A 17,946-nucleotide genomic window follows, 5' to 3' on the forward strand; every position below is an offset into this window, starting at 1 on the left:
GATAGAGCCTGTTTGAAAAAAGCGCCGACGTTTGTACGAAAAAAGGCAGGGTTGTGTTTTATATCATATTTCGTTTTATTGTCAATATATATGACTGAAGATAACCGGAGTAGGCGGGACCGACGAGCTGAGTTGGTGACGTCAAGTTCGCTGCTGTTCCAATTGCAAAATGACCGTACTGCGTCCTCCCATCCTCGGGAGTTTGTACTCCTCTTCTTCTTTTCCTTCTCCGTCTTTAGTCGAACTATCCAAGTCTGAACTTGCAAGTTTGCAAGTCCACACTTGACCATACTTGGTATTGAGAAACGGCCTAAGTGTCTTAAGCTAACGTAACCTCAGTGTCTTAAGCTAACGTAACCTCAGTGTCTTAAGCTAACGTAACCTCAGTGTCTTAAGCTAACGTAACCTCAGTGTCTTAAGCTAACGTAACCTCAGTGTCTTAAGCTAACGTAACCTCAGTGTCTTAAGCTAACGTAACCTCAGTGTCTTAAGCTAACGTAACCATAGCTTCTTATGCTAAAGTATCGTTAGCTTCACAGACTTTTCACAGCTCTGAAGTCTGGGGGGCCTAAAATCGAAACTTTTAAGATCATAACGTTAGCAAGATGATTATAATGTGAGACATTTTAACTCTGTTCAACATTCCTGGTATTTACACTCAGCAACTACTAGCTAGCTAGCTACTTACTCTAGCCTATCTAGCTAAATCAGTTTGTGTTTCCTAGCCGTAAAAAGACAGCATACAGCCACGTGAGCTCTTCAACAAAACGTGTTGAACAAAAGAAGTAAACTGGCATTCAGAATTAGTATTAAGTAACTCAGTATTATTGATCAGACAGATTTCCTTTTTGAGGTTTAATTTATGAATTTATAATCTCAGAGAAAATGAATTTTTTTTGGCTCGTAAATTTTGGCTTTATTCTCTTTACCACTTTAACCTCAGACTAGATCGGAGTTTGTTCTCGTACATTTGCGACTTTGAGCTCGTAAATTGTGAGTTTCTTTGCCACAGTTGCCGCCCCCCCATTAACATAAATGGCTCTTATATGTGGTATAAACTAAAATAAACTAAAGTATGAACATCAGTTGTAGACTTTACCAAAATATTGTTGATGTTTGAAACGGAGCATCACGTGAAACTGGCTTTGTCCTTCGTCAGAGTAACAAAAACTCAATGATACGAAATTATTTTTATAAATGTTTTATTGCAGAATGAGCAGATTTATATAGAAAAAGGCACCATGAAAACTACACATACAAATACATGTTTGTAGTGAATTCTCTCTAACATTTCTTTGTTGTTGGCTTCTAGAACTGTTTGGTACGTGGACAGTTCACTAAATACACAAACGTTACTCTGCTCTCATCAGCATCTACTCAGCTTTAATCATTAGATTCATTTTACAGTGTTGAGCTACAGTTCAGACACAGAAACATCTTTTCATTCACGATCTCCACCGTTTATTTCCTTTAAACTCGACCAAGAGAACGGACGAGAAACTTAAGTGCATAAAACAAAATCAATACAATCAATCAATCAATGCCACAGTGAGTAAAGAATGTACTGGCTGATTTAGGTACACATTATATATTATATATGTAATATATATATATATGTATATAGTGTTTATTGTGTTTGTTGTTTCAGGCTGCTCGGTACAAAAAACACTCATGGTGCTATTAGTTTGAGTAGAAATCATTTTTTGCTTACTGATGTTTGTTTTTTTCTAACATTTGACGAACTCCTCAACAGCTTTAGGTTTGTTGTTTAAATCTACAGATGAAGAGTTTTACCGTAAAATTCTGAAATAAAAGGTATTTGAATAATGACATTATATAATCGTAATGACAGGCAGGCAGTTCATGTCCAGCACGAACAGATAACAGTCCCGTAAAAATAAAAAGCTTTTAACTAAGAGTACTAGATTTACTTAATGACCTATAATGACCCACATGGTAAATGTATTAAAGTCAACATTAAAGTTATGTCATACTCACCACTCTGCTGTTTCTTTTCTTAATTATGATCAAGAGGGAGTATTGGTAGTTCTGACCATCTGTATCAGCAGATAATCTGATCGATGGGTTTCTAGTCGACTTCCATTGACATCAGCTTGGAAATGATTAGTGACTGAGCAGTGTTGAGTATGATATGACTGTGTTGTTGTTCTGATGATTAGATATTGAATGTTTCATGAATACAAATAAACATTGAGGAAGTGTTGAGTATTTAACAGATGAAATTAAAGACCTGCCTGAAAAGACAACTCCAACTACACAAATGTTTAATATTTAGTCCCGTCAGTCAGTGATGAAAGCACCGATGTTATTTTTAGTTATTCATGTAGAGTGACAGTCTTTTTGCTAACCAAGCTTTATGTTCCCAAAGTCCAAAGTTCCCATAGTCCTAAATTCCTTTGGTCCTATGTTCCCCTAGGTCCTATGTTCCCAAAGTTATTAGTTCCCACGGTTCCTATTTAGTTCTGACATGATGATGTCACACATGATGTCACACATGATGATGTCAGACATGATGATGTAAGATGACTGACAGGACTTTTTCTCTTTTAATCACCTGTTTCTGTGGGCGGAGCCTGAATAAATCACATTCATCATGTTGAGGTGGGAACATTGCTGAGTCAGCAGCAAACATTCATTTCAGTGTTTGGACAGAAACAGATTTTAACTTTGATTCTGAATCAGAGTTCTGAACCTTCAGCTCAGAAATAATTACATTTTTATTATTTATTGTGCAAAAATGCTGATCGCCAAATCTAATAAGATCTAATCAGTTAGTTTGTTTCTAACTCTAAATCACATGATGTCCATAAAAGAGACGTTATCATAAAGTTATTGTGCATTTCAAGAAAATAATTTTCACTTTTTCAGCTGATCAGTTCTATATTAAATTATATTAAACTTTTGATATAACCATAAAACAAAACGATTATATACTATGAATATCATAACTCTCGTCTAGAAATGTACAGTTAGATTTTTATCAATATGTTTTCTAGAACAATTTATTTCAACATTCTCTTTATTCTTTTAGTTTTCTTCACAAACCATCGACCTCCATCTGAAGTTTGTGCTTCTCGTTTATCTTCATGACATCAAAGTCACAGAATCAAACATCTGATTTATGAAACAGAAACAATCTTTCTTCACAAGATACGATGTATAATAATAAAGTATTATCTTGTGGGAACAAGATGATATCTATCGTATCTAACGCACAACTTATACATAATATATTACACAAGATATTATGAATTATTTTATTATTTATATTTATTCCATTATTTATTATTTTTCTTGTGACGGCAGAGACAGTTAGCTACTTATGTTTACTTAATTGTTTGTTATTGAGAGATGATGAATTAAAGTTGTTTTCTCAGGAAAATTAGATTTTTTAAGTTTGAACACAGCTGATAACAAATGTCTTGAATTTTGATTTACGTCAGTAGTTTTGATAAAACGGGATGAAAATCGGATTCAATTGTTCGTTGGACTGAATTTATATTCTTTGAAGGTTTTAGAAATAAAGGTTTTGTTTCTTGGATACACGAGAGGCACAAACGACCTCCGAACATTAATACTGAGAGGCTTCGCTTTGGAACATTAGTCACAATTTCAACAAAGTCACAAAAACTCCTTCATCGTTTCCAAAAAGCGTCCACGTGAACTTCAGGCAAACATGGCAGAATGTTCTCTCTGAGGTTTGATAACGTTTTCCTACGGAGACGAGCTGAGGAGTTCCTGCCGACGCCGCATGATCTCCACAAACTCAGCGTGGTCGGACGCCGCCTGAGGACGGAGAGGACGAGAAAACAGCAGGCTGCAGTTTGAAGGGAGTAGAAAATGAAAGTAAAGGAGGGAAGGGAAGGAGGGAAGGAGGGAAGGAAGCCACGAGGAGCTCAGTGGGTGCTGCCTTCGTCAAAAGACTCCACCCCTGAATCACAGGTGACGGTGGCCAGTTTCTCCTGCCGCCTCCTCATGATCTCCTGGAGCTCAGAGCCTGAACTCCTCTGAGGAGGCAAGGAGGCCAAAGACGAAGAGGACGAAGGAGACGACAAGGAGGTTAGGGGGGGGGGGGGGCAAGAGTGGGACAACAGACAGAGATAAACAGCTGGTTAGACAGGAAACACAAACAGGAAGTGGAAAATGTTTCTACTGAGCGACTCTGCAACCAGAAGATTTTATCAGCAAGAGAGAAAATCTTCTGTTCAGTCAAATCTACTGAAGCTGTCTGTGGTTACATCATCTACTGACGCTGTCTGTGGTTACATCATCTACTGACGCTGTCTGTGGTTACAGCATCTACTGACGCTGTCTGTGGTTACATCATCTACTGACGCTGTCTGTGGTTACATCATCTACTGACGCTGTCTGTGGTTACATCATCTACTGACGCTGTCTGTGGTTACATCATCTACTGAAGCTGTCTGTGGTTACATCATCTACTGACGCTGTCTGTGGTTACATCATCTACTGACGCTGTCTGTGGTTACACTCATCTACTGAAGCTGTCTGTGGTAACATCATCTACTGACGCTGTCTGTGGTTACAGCATCTACTGACGCTGTCTGTGGTTACATGATCTACTGACGCTGTCTGTGGTTACATCATCTACTGACGCTGTCTGTGGTTACAGCATCTACTGATGCTGTCTGTGGTTACATCATCTACTGAAGCTGTCTGTGGTTACATCATCTACTGACGCTGTCTGTGGTTACATCATCTACTGACGCTGTCTGTGGTTACATCATCTACTGACGCTGTCTGTGGTTACATCATCTACTGACGCTGTCTGTGGTTACATCATCTACTGACGCTGTCTGTGGTTACATCATCTATCTACTGACGCTGTCTGTGGTTACATCATCTACTGAAGCTGTCTGTGGTTACATCATCTACTGTGTCTGTGGTTACATCATCTACTGACGCTGTCTGTGGTTACATCATCTACTGACGCTGTCTGTGGTTACATCATCTACTGACGCTGTCTGTGGTTACATGCTACTGAAGCTGTCTGTGGTTACATCATCTGTCTGTGGTTACATGATCTACTGACGCTGTCTGTGGTTACATTATCTACTGACGCTGTCTGTGGTTACATCATCTGTTAAACTGACTGACTGTCGTGGTTACATCTGGTTACATCATCTACTGACACTGTCTGTGGTTACATCATCTACTGACAGCTGTCTGTGGTTACATCATCTACTGAAGCTGTTACATCATCTACTGACGCTGTCTGTGGTTACACATGATCTACTGACGCTGTCTGTGGTTACATTATCTACTGACGCTGTCTGTGGTATTTGGTGATAAACTGTTAAACTTCAGATCTACTGACGCTGTCTGTGGTTACAGCATCTACTGACGCTGTCTGTGGTATTTGGTGATAAACTGAAGTTGAACTACATGTGAACCAACCTCAGGAAGCGTCTCGCTGCTGCTGGGAGCTGTGAAGAGCAGGTGCATGAAAAATATCTACAGTGGGAGTCAGCTGGTGGATTCAGGAGGCATGCTGGGTAACGAAGTACTTCTAAGTACTTTCCTAAACTGGCCGCACAAAGATATGTTAAACTAAACAATAAGCAAATAAATATGAAAATTATTAATTAGTGTTGAGGACAAACAAAATGACTCATCAAAAAATAAATACATAAATAAAAAAATGCTTATATTAAAACGGATACAAATATATTAATAGAAATGCTGAAATTAGAGAACAGAAATAAATATTTTTTTGTTATTCACTTATTTCTTTATTTATTAATTTCTGCTTTTTCATGTATGTGGAAAAAAATAATAGAAATTAAGAAAAAAATGTTTAAAATAAATGCTGAAATTAACACAGAAACAGATTCATGTTGATATGTTTTCTATTTCTACTTTTATTTTTTACCTATGTAGAGAAACAAATCAAATAATTAAATGTTGAAAAATGTTCTTAAAGTAAAATAAAAGTATAAGCTAACATATATTTCTATAAAAAAAACTTGAAGTAAAAATGTATATTAATATTATTATATTTATTCAATTATGCATTTAATTATTTATATATGTATTCATTAAGCTTCTATTTGTGTATTTATCATTTTATATATTGTTAATTAAGTGACTTTTAAATTTTATTTATATTTTAGTTTCCAGCTGATTGATCGGCGTCTTTGTGCGACCAGAGCTTTAGATATTGATAATAAATGTGTGACATCATGGGGCAGCCATCTTTATGATTAGCTGACTGCTAATCAAAGCTAAGCTAGCACACAGAACACACGTTTGTCCGTCAAGAGGAGATCTACGTCCTGGTCTCTACAGGTGGAGGGGTGGGGTCAGAGGTCAACCAGGTGAGGGTCAGAGGTCAACAGGTAGTGGAACGTTCTGGGAGCTTAAGGAGGACTTAACTGTACGGCCAAAGCAGGGAGAGAAATACTACCTTAAAAAGCTGCTACACATGAAACGAGCAGAGCTTCGTTCTGACGGACGGAATCAGGAAGTCATATTTATTATGTTTAAATTAATCTGAAAACTTAAAACACCTAATGTGGTGCTTTGATGAAGATCAAAGACTAGAAAATTCAAGTCTTTCTTGATTTTGTCAAATTGACTCTGAAGTAATCAGATTCATGACTCGAGTCCAAACTTCTGCTTCGATCTGCAGCAGCTCTGTTTTTAGAGTTCTCTCATTTTCTCTGTTCACAGATCTGAAATGATCTTACTCATTAAAAACAAAAAACACGAGTCTAAATCTGACGGAGTCGCCTTAAAAGCGGTTGTTCCTTTAAACCTGTCCCACAGAACGAGGCTCTGAACATCGTTGGTGAACACGATACCTTAATGAATGTGGTTAGAGGTTCAGAAGATCAAAGGAGGGTCAGAAGAAAACCTGCAGGTGGAAATAGACACCAAACACCAGACCTTGGCAGAGTTGGGTAAAATAAAGCTTAAAGACAGAAAAGAGCCTCAACAATAATAAGATAAAGACCTGGTGAGGTCAGGACCAATAAAGAGACAAAGACCTCAGGACCCAGGACCAATAATGAGACAAAGACCTGGTGAGGTCAGGACCAGGACCAATAATAAGATAAAGACCTGGTGATTTTTATATAAATGATGTGTGAAATCATCACACTTGACATCACGTGTGACATCACGTGTGACCTGTGACACTCACCTCCAGCGCCGCCTTCTGGACGGTGACCTGGCTGAAGACTCGAGCTCCGTCGTCGGGACAAACCGTCTTCAGCTCCTCTTTGTTGAGAGAGAAGAGCTGAGCTCCAGTCAGGACGCCGAGGCTGGTGATGGTGCTGAAAGCAGGAGACACACAGTCAGGTATGACACACCTGAACACACCTGGACACACCTGGACACACCTGGACACACCTGGATACCCTTGGACAAATACCTGGACATACAAAGCTGAACTCACCTTCCTTCACACACTTTTCCTACACACACCTGAACACACCTTCCCTACACCTTTACTTCACACACCTGGAGACTGAACAGACCGCATAAAGAGACTCACACTGGACTGAAGCCTTTGGCCTCTAACCAGACTCTGACGTCCTCCGGTGACGAGTCGTAGCTGATGCTGTTTGGCGGCAAACCGCCGGCGCCGCGAGTAGAACCCTGAAACTTCTTCTGAGCGCTGCGACCTAAAGTCAGTCGGTGCATCAGCTCGTCCTGAACCTCCTCCATGTTGGATTTCCTTCCTGCAGGATGAAGAGCAGCACGTTACTGAAGTGATTGATCATCAGATGAATCAGATTATTGGAATCAGAAACACTGAGCTGCAGTGACTCATGTGGGACTGACGGGTGACGGGTGGAGGTCTCTGGTTCTTGTGGTCCCTCATGGCGATGCTGCCGTTGTCGCTGGACGTGGTGCTGTTTCGGCGGCTGGCGGCGACGCTGCTGCTGCTGGCGGCCGGCTTGGAGGCCGGAGGAGGCAGCGGCGGCGTGGGGAGCCTGGCGGGGGCCGGAGGGGGCGGCGTCGGAGCCGGAGGCATCGGGGGCACGACAGGTTTACCGGGGACCTGGTCGGTCCTGGTGGTCTGCTTCTGAGAGAGGACAGGTGGAGCTTGTATTCTGAAAAACACTTGTTTTGCGTTGATTTAAAACACAAACATTCTTCGTCTCTGCAAAGGTCAATGAAGTCGTGTTGCCCGTTTACCTCGTTCAACTCTCCCAGTAACTGCTGGAAACGTGAAATGAAACATAAAACATGAAGTTGATGAAACAAAACGATGAAGTTATTCTCAGCAGAAAACTCACCACAAATAAATCTACAAAAAAATGACTAAGATTTTATTATTATTTAAACTAAACGTGAAGATCAAACTCTAAAAACACTTAAAGAAACAGTCTGACATTCAGAAAAGCAAACCTGTTAGCCATCTAACCAACAACCCCATTTAAGATCCAGGGATGAACTTAGCCTAGCTTAGCACAAAGACAGGAAGCAGAGGGAAACTGCTAGCGAGAGTAGCATCAGGTTTAATCAATGGTTTGTAATGTTGAGGTTACGTAGCTACAGTGAACATAACGGGATGCTAGTAGCTTACTGATGCTAGTAGCTTACTGATGCTAGTAGCTTACTGAGGATGTGTTTGGACTAGCTAGGTGATATTGTGTATTTAAAAACAGCTAGCATATGTCCAACATTATGCTAGGCCTTTCTAGCTAGCTGTAAAAGAACTAAAAATCAACATTGTTTATAGCTAGTTGCTGTTACGGTCGCTACGTACAAGGTGCTAAAGCAACATGTTTAAGCTGATGGGAGTTAATGTTGGTAGATGTTTTGTTATACCAGGACATGTTTGGCCTAGCTTAGCACAAAGACTGGAAGCGGGAGGAAACTGTTAGCCTAGCTGCATCAAGTCTGTGTGACAGGTTATAATAATAATAATTAAGCCTTTATTAGTCCCACAATGGGGAAATTTTTTCTCTGCATTGAACCATCCCGGAGGAGCAGTGGGCTGCAATGAAGCGCCCGGGGAGCAACTTAGGTTAGGTGTCTTGCTCAAGGACACCTCGGCATGTTTATAGCCGTTGTAGAGGGGTTTGAACCACCAACCTTGTGGTTACGGGACAAGCGCTCTACCTCATGTGCCACAGCCGCCCAGAAATGCAGAAATATAATATGTATAAATATAAATGTAAGAAGAGAATTTGTGGTTTTAGCAGCTGTTGGCGTCCGAGCTATTTGCTGACAAACTAACCAGCAAATGAAACATTTTAGCAGAATGTGAGACTGTTCCTTTAAAAAAAGTTCACAGCAAAACACTGAAGAGAAGTGAACAGTCGACACCTTTACCTTGAACAACTCAAACTCCTTCTTTGGCATCATAAGCTTCAATAGTTCAAAAGGAAACAGAGCGAGGATGAGACGAAGACGAAGATGAAGATGATTAGACTGATGAAGACTGATGATGAAGCATTCCTCCAACATACCTGTATGGTGTGGCTGTAGATGGGCTCTCCTCTGCCCGTCATGTCCACGGCCTTGGTGACCTCCAGGATGTTGTTTGGCACGTAGCCGGACTCCCCGCCGCCGTTACCCACCTTCCACCACTGCTTCCTGTCGTCCAGAACCTGACGGACCACCAGGACCTCAGTTCAGAACTTCACTCAGATTTTGCAGCATTTAGTGATCAGTTTATATGTAAACTATGAGAGTGTTGTTTGGTTATAAATCCATAAATCAGTGATGATTAAGTCTAATCAGGTCGTAGAAAATACTTTGATTTACAGAATTTCTGTAAGCAACATATAAACGATATTTCTGACATAAATTCATGATGTTTGGAACTTTAGTTTTGACCAGATTGTATTATTATGATAATGTCTTTAATAAAGTTATTAACCTGAGCAGACGTTTACGTTATAATAAATAAATATATGTAGAAATCAAACATACTACAGGTGTTGGGATTTCAAAAAAAGGTCATGATATTATTTTTACAAATGTAACTTTTTGGGGATGAAAATCAGGATAATAGATTGAAACTAATGAATCTCTTTTGTGAAAGAGTTTGGTTGGTGGTAAATGTTTGTGTTTTTGTAAATGATTCTTGTTTCTTTCAACATTCATTTTAATTGAAACATCAGTTTGTTTTTCTTATAATTTTCCTTTATATTATTTGAAATGAATGCATGAAATGAGTTATTAATAAGAAACAAACCTCGACGACTTCGTCTTTGAGGACGGACAGCTCCGTGTTGTTTCTCGCCACAAAGTCGTATTTTGATTTGGCAAAAACTTTTGGTTGGATTCTGCTGTCAGCATCAAAACTCCTGAAACACATCAACCAATAACAACGTCACTAATTATTAATAAATATTCACAGAAAAACACTCCATGAAGTCAAATACAATGAAAAAGTATTCATCATTAAAAAAGTACAAATATCTGAAACGTTTCACAAATAAATACTTTTATACAAATAAAAATAGGAAAAAAAAAAAAGTTTTCCAACTATGAATTTATAAGTAAATACGAATGATAAATAATTGAATAACTAAATAATGATAATGAATTTAATAACTTAAATAATAATGATAATGAATTTAATAACAAAATAATAATGAGATTGCAGCAACAACACATGAACTGGTATTTGAGGATTTTACAGCCGTGGAGAAGCGTCCCAACTTCAGATTTAGTTTCTGCGAGAAAAACAAGATTTAAAAACGTGATTCAGAAAAAAAAGAGAAACTGAAGGAAGTCAGTTTGGATCATTTTCTTCACTGAAAAGCAGGAAATCAAATCACCAAAAGATCATCATCAATAAACACATAAGAGGAAGAAAGAGGAAGAAAGATAAAGAAGATTTAAATAAGAAAAACGCCTTATTCATCAATAAAATACTTAATAAAACACTGAAATAAATAAAATAATTATTGAATCAATAAATAATAGACTAAAAGAATAAAAAAATAAACAATTATACATTTACTTATTTAAGTTTTTTCTATATTAATTAATGAATACAGATATAAATAAATGTAAAACAATAAATGGAGAATAATGAATAATTTTTGTCCTGATTGATTAGAAAAGCATTTATCGTCTGTTTACATCTTATTTAGTTTTAATTTTGTTTTATTTTCCATGTAATCATCTATATCCATATTTATTGATGAATAAATGTCAGTAAAGAGCAGATCTGGGATCAGTTCTCCAGGGCGTCAGGTTACCGGTCTACGCGGCGGCTGACGGCCTGATTAAAAGCAGCCACGGTCGAGTCCTGATCCAGGATCTGCATCCGTTTGTAGGAGCTGCAGGAGGCGTACCCGTCTGAGGGGGGGGGCTCCTGCACACACAGACAGGAAGTATTAATATATATGAATATATGATCACATGTCACACAGGAAGTATTAATATATATGAATATATGATCACATGTCACACAGACAGGAAGTATTAATATATATGAATATATGATCACATGTCACACAGGAAGTATTAATATATATGAATATATGATCACATGTCACACAGACAGGACGTTAGGAGAGTGAGTAACACCGCTAACGGCTAATGAACTGAGGTTCAGTTCAGTTACATTACGATGCGTTCAGGCTCTGTTCAGTGAAAATGAGTGTTGGTTGAAGGTGAACTATAATGTTATCATGATGATACAAAGAGAGACGTGAACCTCCAGGCGGATCCTGAGATCCTCTTGTCTCTGGATCTCAGCGGCGTTGAGACTCTCAGCCAGCTGATTCAGGTCCTGGTCTCTGGACTGAGAGTCCTGGATCAGCGGCGGCTCCCAGCCGTCCTGAAACGTCAGCACACAGGGGGGGAAGTAGTGCTGCTTCGGCCACTCCAACCTGAACGTTACAGAGACACGTCATCAGCATCACTGGTCCTCCAGGAGGACATCAATAATCATAATAATGATAATAATCATAACAATATTAATAATAATACATTTAGTCTGTAAAGCTCTTTAAAAGGTACTTAAAGGCACCTTACATGGTGAAAACAGAAACCCTGTAAACAAGGCAGAGAGATGACATCACAACAGTCTGAATACACCTGGTCTCACCTGCATCTGGTCCAGCCGTCTCCCAGGGTGACCCACAGGTGTCTCTCCTCCGCCGTCCCCGAGGCGTGAAGGAAGTCGATGGCCTCTCTGGTCAGAAGAGGAACCACGACGCTACGAGCCAGATCCACACCGCCGGACGCCTGGATCACCTGGAGGAGGACAGGTGGAGGACAGGAGGAGGACAGGAGGAGGACAGGAAGAGGACAGGAGGAGGACAGGAAGAGGACAGGTGGAGGACAGGTGGAGGACAGGAAGAGGACAGGAGGAGGACAGGAAGAGGACAGGAGGAGGACAGGAAGAGGACAGGAGGAGGACCGGAGGAGGACAGGAGGAGGACAGGAGGAGGACAGGAGGAGGACAGGAAGAGGACAGGAGGAGGACAGGAAGAGGACAGGAGGAGGACAGGTGGAGGACAGGTGGAGGACAGGAAGAGGACAGGAGGAGGACAGGAAGAGGACAGGAGGAGGACAGGAGGAGGACAGGAGGAGGACCGGAGGAGGACAGGAGGAGGACAGGAGGAGGACAGGAAGAGGACAGGAAGAGGACAGGAGGAGGACAGGAGGAGGACAGGAAGAGGACAGGAAGAGGACAGGAGGAGGACAGGAGGAGGACAGGAGGAGGACAGGAGGAGGACAGGAAGAGGACAGGAAGAGGACAGGAGGAGGACAGGAAGAGGACAGGAGGAGGACAGGAGGAGGACAGGAGGAGGACAGGAGGAGGACAGGAAGAGGACAGGAGGAGGACAGGAAGAGGACAGGAGGAGGACAGACAAGTTTAAAAACAGAAACATGACTACAGGAATGAGTGAAGAGGTGATGAAGTGCTGACTCACCATCCTGAGAGGAGAGAAGAGGAAGTGGAGCAGATCAGCAGCACTCGGGTTCTGGATGTGATCCGACAGTTTCCCCTGAAGGTCACACAGACATTTAATAAAACACCTTTATACATCTATGACCACACGACGAAGAGGACGAAGAGGATGAAGAGGATGAAGAGGATGAAGAGGATCCTACCAGCTGGTTGAAGGCGTGTTTGAACTTCTGCAGACAGTCGACGAACTCGTCCTCTCCGGGAGGTTTGGAGCGCAGAGTGAGGACGCCCTCTAGTGGACAGAACCAGACAACCAGACACATTTATTTATTTATTCTTTTTATTCTTTTATTTCCAATTTCATATAAAATCCTAACTCTTTTTTTATTATCATTTCATACCTATATGTTCATGAATATAAATTCTTAATTCTTTCATATAAATGAAAAACAACATCATGTATTATGTTCTTCTATCCTCAACATGAAAGAGGAAGTTTTGTTTATTTATTAAATATTATTTATTGTGTGGGACGTCTGTGAAGAAGCCTATTCACACCAATATGATGAAGAAAAAAGTTAAATTATAAGTTAAAGTAATGAATCAGTATCTGAAAATGATGACTTAGTATAGCAAAAATACTTTAGAGAATTGTTTTCATTATTTTGAGATATTAAGTCATTGTTTATGATATTAAGCCATTATTTAGAGACAATCATTTTTTTAAGATAAAGTTAAAACAATTGAATTGTACTGGGTGGTGTTTTTTTGCCTGGTTTGACATTTTGTGTGTATTATTTTACTTCCATAATCCATAAAATGATCCATTAATTGAAGAAGAACTCAAACAGAAACCAGCACCAACTGGTTTCCTCCCATCAGAGGTAAACCAGTAGCACCGCCCCTCCTCACCTCCCGGACCTTTCTTCTTGCCCTTCTTGACCTTCTTCCTCTTGGAGAGCTCGCTGAAGGCCTCGGCAGCCTTCTGAAGTTTGGTGACGAACAGCTCGATGTCGTCCAGGATGTGGTTCAGGATTTGCTGCCAAAATAAAAGTTTGTCTTTGACGTGACATTTATTCTGACTTTAATGATTAAACTGAACAAACAGAGCAGAGGTCAGTTTCCTCTCATAGTTCTCTCCGTTACGTAACCAGATTTACCCTCAAAGCCTCAGAACTGTGATTACGTTGAAATGAAAAGCTTAAATCTTTATTGTTCTCAGAACTCTGTGACCTCCTCCAGCTGCTCTTAGATCAGATATCAGGACTCACCACGTCTCGGTCCACTCGGGCCGCCGTCATCTCCACCGGCCCGTCGTCCTCCGATACCAGCTGCTGCCTCTCATCTACAGCCGATCAATAACCAATAACCAATGACAACCAATCAGATTTCTGGTTTTATTAACACAGAGACAGGTGACTGAACACATATAGTACAGTACTGTACTCAAGTATAGCGGGAGGTACTTTTACTTTCTTTAGTTTTTAAATTGTATTTAAATAACTATATCAATTAAAAAATGACCTATTATTATAGATTATATAAATTATAATAAATATATATTTTTATTATTATTATTATCATCATCATTATTATTATTATCATTATTATAATATTTATTAATTTTTTTTTTCTAGAGGTTTTGCTCATTAATCTCTGACCTTTACTTTCTTTATTTGTGACGACAGAACTAAACGGGTTTACGTTGATCAATGATCAGTTTTTAAATCTTCCTCCTATGATGACATCACTCACAGTCTTGCTGCTCATTAGTCCACGCCGACCAGGCGGCCGCTCGGCTCTTCACGTCCACCTGATTGGACGACCCCGGTGCTTCGGGGCGGGAGCAGCGGGGGGAGGGGGGATGACCCCGTCGCTCTTCAGGATCATCCTGCAGACAGACAGACAGACAGGTGGACAGATCAGCCAATCAACTGCCAGCGTTCACTACGACCTCTGAGAGTGTTTGATGATTGGCTCTCACTTTAACGCCTCCGGTCTCTTCTTCACTTTGCCTCCTTTGGCGTCGATCATGGCACTTTCTATGTCTGCGTGGATCAGATTCGCCTGATGGGAAATCAGCAGAAACATTACCGTGACACCGTTTGTGTAAACAAACCAGATGAAACACATAAAAAAATCATCTTTCTGTAAAAGTCCAAACTTTAATGGATTCTGTCTTTAAAAGAAGTGTGATAACTTTATTCATTTTGTTACATCGTCATGGTGTTCCACAGGGCTCTAGACTTGGTCCCCTACTGTTTACATTCTATATGAATAGTATTACTTTTAATCACAAACTACAATCATCTTTCAGGCTCCATTCTTTCATTTCCACTTGGATTGTTTCCATGACGCTTAACATTTGTTTTATTCACTATATTTGTTGCTCAATTGACGACTTTATGTGTTGAATATACTGAAATACATAAGAGAATTGTTTTTGTTGCTCTGTTTACATTCCTAATGATACAAATTTGTCATAATGTGTTATCAATGGGCTACAGCTGGATTTCGTTGTTCATCTCTGTGTTGCATAATGATCTGAATAAGTTCTGAATAAGATCAAACCTGTTGACCTGATTAACATTAACTCTTAAAGATAATATATAACTGTCGTTTCTGATCTAAGAAGGACACATTCCAGGCGGCTCACCTTGATGTCGTCACACTGGAACAGGTGGAGGTCGGGTTTGCTCTGACCCGAGTCTTTGCACACCAGAGCCAGGATGGAGTCGTAGCTGCAGGCGTTCATCACCGCCTGGCAGTGCTGGATCGTCCCCATGGGGAAGTTCTCCAACTCGTTCTGACAAACAGTAAAGAAATCAAAGTCAGGACTCTCTGGTGAGTGAGAATACTTTAATATCTGGTTCTATGAGTCTCACCTTCGTCTCCTGGTCGATGAGGCTGATGGTCTTCTCCTCCACCTGCAGCAGCATCTCCTGAGTCCAGACCTTTCCTTTAGCGTCCAGCAGACGGAGGCGTCGGACGCCGTCGTCCACCGTGATCATCCCGTCTTTACGGTCCAACACGAACGTGGTCAAGTGCTGAAGGTCACACAGGACGGATAAACTGTTTATAGACAACTCGAAGAATTGTTTGATTCCCTGGCTCATATCTCATACCTTTAACTTTATTATCATTAATAATGATGTTATTTACATGTTTTTACTGCATTTTTACAACAAAACTAATTTCCATGTAAATAATAATATTCTGGTCACACCTCCACGTGGTACTGCGACGTGTCCGTCAGACTGTTGATGCTGGTTTTGGTGAAGTGTTTCCTTTGTTCTGAAGGAGACAGAAAAGCAGTTTATTCATTATTATTGTTGTTCTGGGTTAAAACAAGTTCCATAAAACCTTCAAATGATCAAAAAATATTGAAGACACTCTTGAAAAGTCACAGAGACATGCAGCACAGGATCGACCACTGTGGGCCTCCAACGCTTTAACACTTATTAGTATTAAACATCAAACCATTAACACCAAAAGACTCAAAGTTTAACATCAACAATCATAATAATTGTTGGAGTGTGAACAAAAGGCCAGAATGAGTCTCACATGCAGGTTTGAACTGAAAGGAAAACCAGGATTTTCACAACATGGCTCTTTTTTTGTAGTTTTGTAGAATATTCCTATTACTTGATGACTGAGCTCTGTTAGTGCAGCAGACTGGTTTGAAACTCGGCGCCAGTTAAACTTAATTGTTTTGGTAATTTTATTCATTTCTCCATTAAAGCACATCATTAAGTGAAGTTGGCAGAGCTTCATTAGATCGTCCTCTGGTTGTGTCTTAAAAGGATCCAGAGTCAGAATCTAGTTTTAACGGGTCAAAACTAAATAATCACTCGCTGTATAAAGAACAAAAAATAAATAATCAAAACTGCAGCCTCTACTTCAAAATCTAGTTTTTATTTACAAACATAAATATTCTGGCCTCCTGATTGGTTAACGGCTACGGGATGTTTAAGTTACAAATTAAAAGTACAAAAAAAAGAGCCACTTTATTTAAATGAAAACACAGAAACAGTTCACACTCGGCTCACTTTGACTTTTCTTTTTATGTTTGGCAGAAGAACGAAGGAAATAGATTTCATCTGACCCTGTTAATGAGGATACATATTAGAGGATAAGTGTTAGAGGATGAATGTTAGAGGATAAGTGTTAGAGGATAAGTGTTAGAGGATAAGTGTTAGAGGATGAATGTTAATGAGGATGAATGTTAATGAGGATACATGTTAATGAGGATAAATGTTAGAGGATAAATGTTAATGAGGATACATGTTAGAGGATACATGTTAGAGGATACATGTTAAATACATGTTATACATGTTAATGAGGATACATGTTAGAGGATACATGTTAGAGGATACATGTTAATGAGGATACATGTTAATGAGGATAAATGTTAGAGGATAAATGTTAATGAGGATACATGTTAGAGGATACATGTTAGAGGATACATGTTAATGAGGATACATGTTAATGAGGATACATGTTAATGAGGATAAACGTTAATGAGGACCAATTTTAATGAGGATTACATTTAGAGGATAAATGTTAGAAGATAAATGTTAGAGGATACATTTTAATTAGGATAAGTGTTAATGAGGATTCATTTTAATAATGATAAATGTAAATGAGGCTGAGGAATAAAAATCATACATGTCTATAAGAATAAATATTAATGAGGGTAAATATCAATAAGGAAACATGTTAATGAGTTCATGATGTTACATATTAATAAGGAAACATGTTAATGAGGATACATTTTAATGACTATAAATGTAATTGAGGATAAATTAGATACAAGAGATGATTCATGAACCATCAACAGGAGGTAAAACAGCAACACATTAAACGTTTCTTCACACACAGACACTTGTTCCTCATTGGTCCAGAGCGTTAACAGTGCAACCAATCAGAAGAGAGGTTGTCTCAGCGTGTGTCATGTTACTGATGAACAGTGTGGATTTGTAGTAGAGCTGTAACACTGAACTCACGTCTCAGTTACACAAACACCCTTCAGTACCTCCAGCTGTCAGTTAAATACTGCAATAAAGAGT

General features: G+C 39.6%; 1 protein-coding gene across 1 annotated transcript in view; it reads right to left on the bottom strand.

Annotated features, from left to right (window-relative positions):
• Positions 1-1,185: 1,185 nt before the first annotated feature.
• The window catches only part of eps8a (epidermal growth factor receptor pathway substrate 8a), a 33,864-nt gene continuing 17,103 nt past the window's right edge, over positions 1,186-17,946 (bottom strand). The window contains 19 exon segments of the mRNA XM_054624910.1: positions 1,186-4,028; positions 7,187-7,319; positions 7,541-7,727; positions 7,831-8,074; positions 9,468-9,608; positions 10,199-10,310; positions 11,214-11,329; positions 11,675-11,849; positions 12,068-12,216; positions 12,900-12,974; positions 13,081-13,169; positions 13,790-13,916; positions 14,149-14,222; positions 14,633-14,713; positions 14,716-14,768; positions 14,862-14,944; positions 15,534-15,683; positions 15,763-15,924; positions 16,104-16,171. Coding sequence (XP_054480885.1) covers positions 3,918-4,028; positions 7,187-7,319; positions 7,541-7,727; positions 7,831-8,074; positions 9,468-9,608; positions 10,199-10,310; positions 11,214-11,329; positions 11,675-11,849; positions 12,068-12,216; positions 12,900-12,974; positions 13,081-13,169; positions 13,790-13,916; positions 14,149-14,222; positions 14,633-14,713; positions 14,716-14,768; positions 14,862-14,944; positions 15,534-15,683; positions 15,763-15,924; positions 16,104-16,171 — 2,330 coding nt within the window. The 3' untranslated portion in view covers positions 1,186-3,917.

The sequence above is a fragment of the Anoplopoma fimbria genome, chromosome 23 (genome assembly GCF_027596085.1).
Source record: "Anoplopoma fimbria isolate UVic2021 breed Golden Eagle Sablefish chromosome 23, Afim_UVic_2022, whole genome shotgun sequence".
Taxonomy (NCBI): domain Eukaryota; kingdom Metazoa; phylum Chordata; class Actinopteri; order Perciformes; family Anoplopomatidae; genus Anoplopoma; species Anoplopoma fimbria.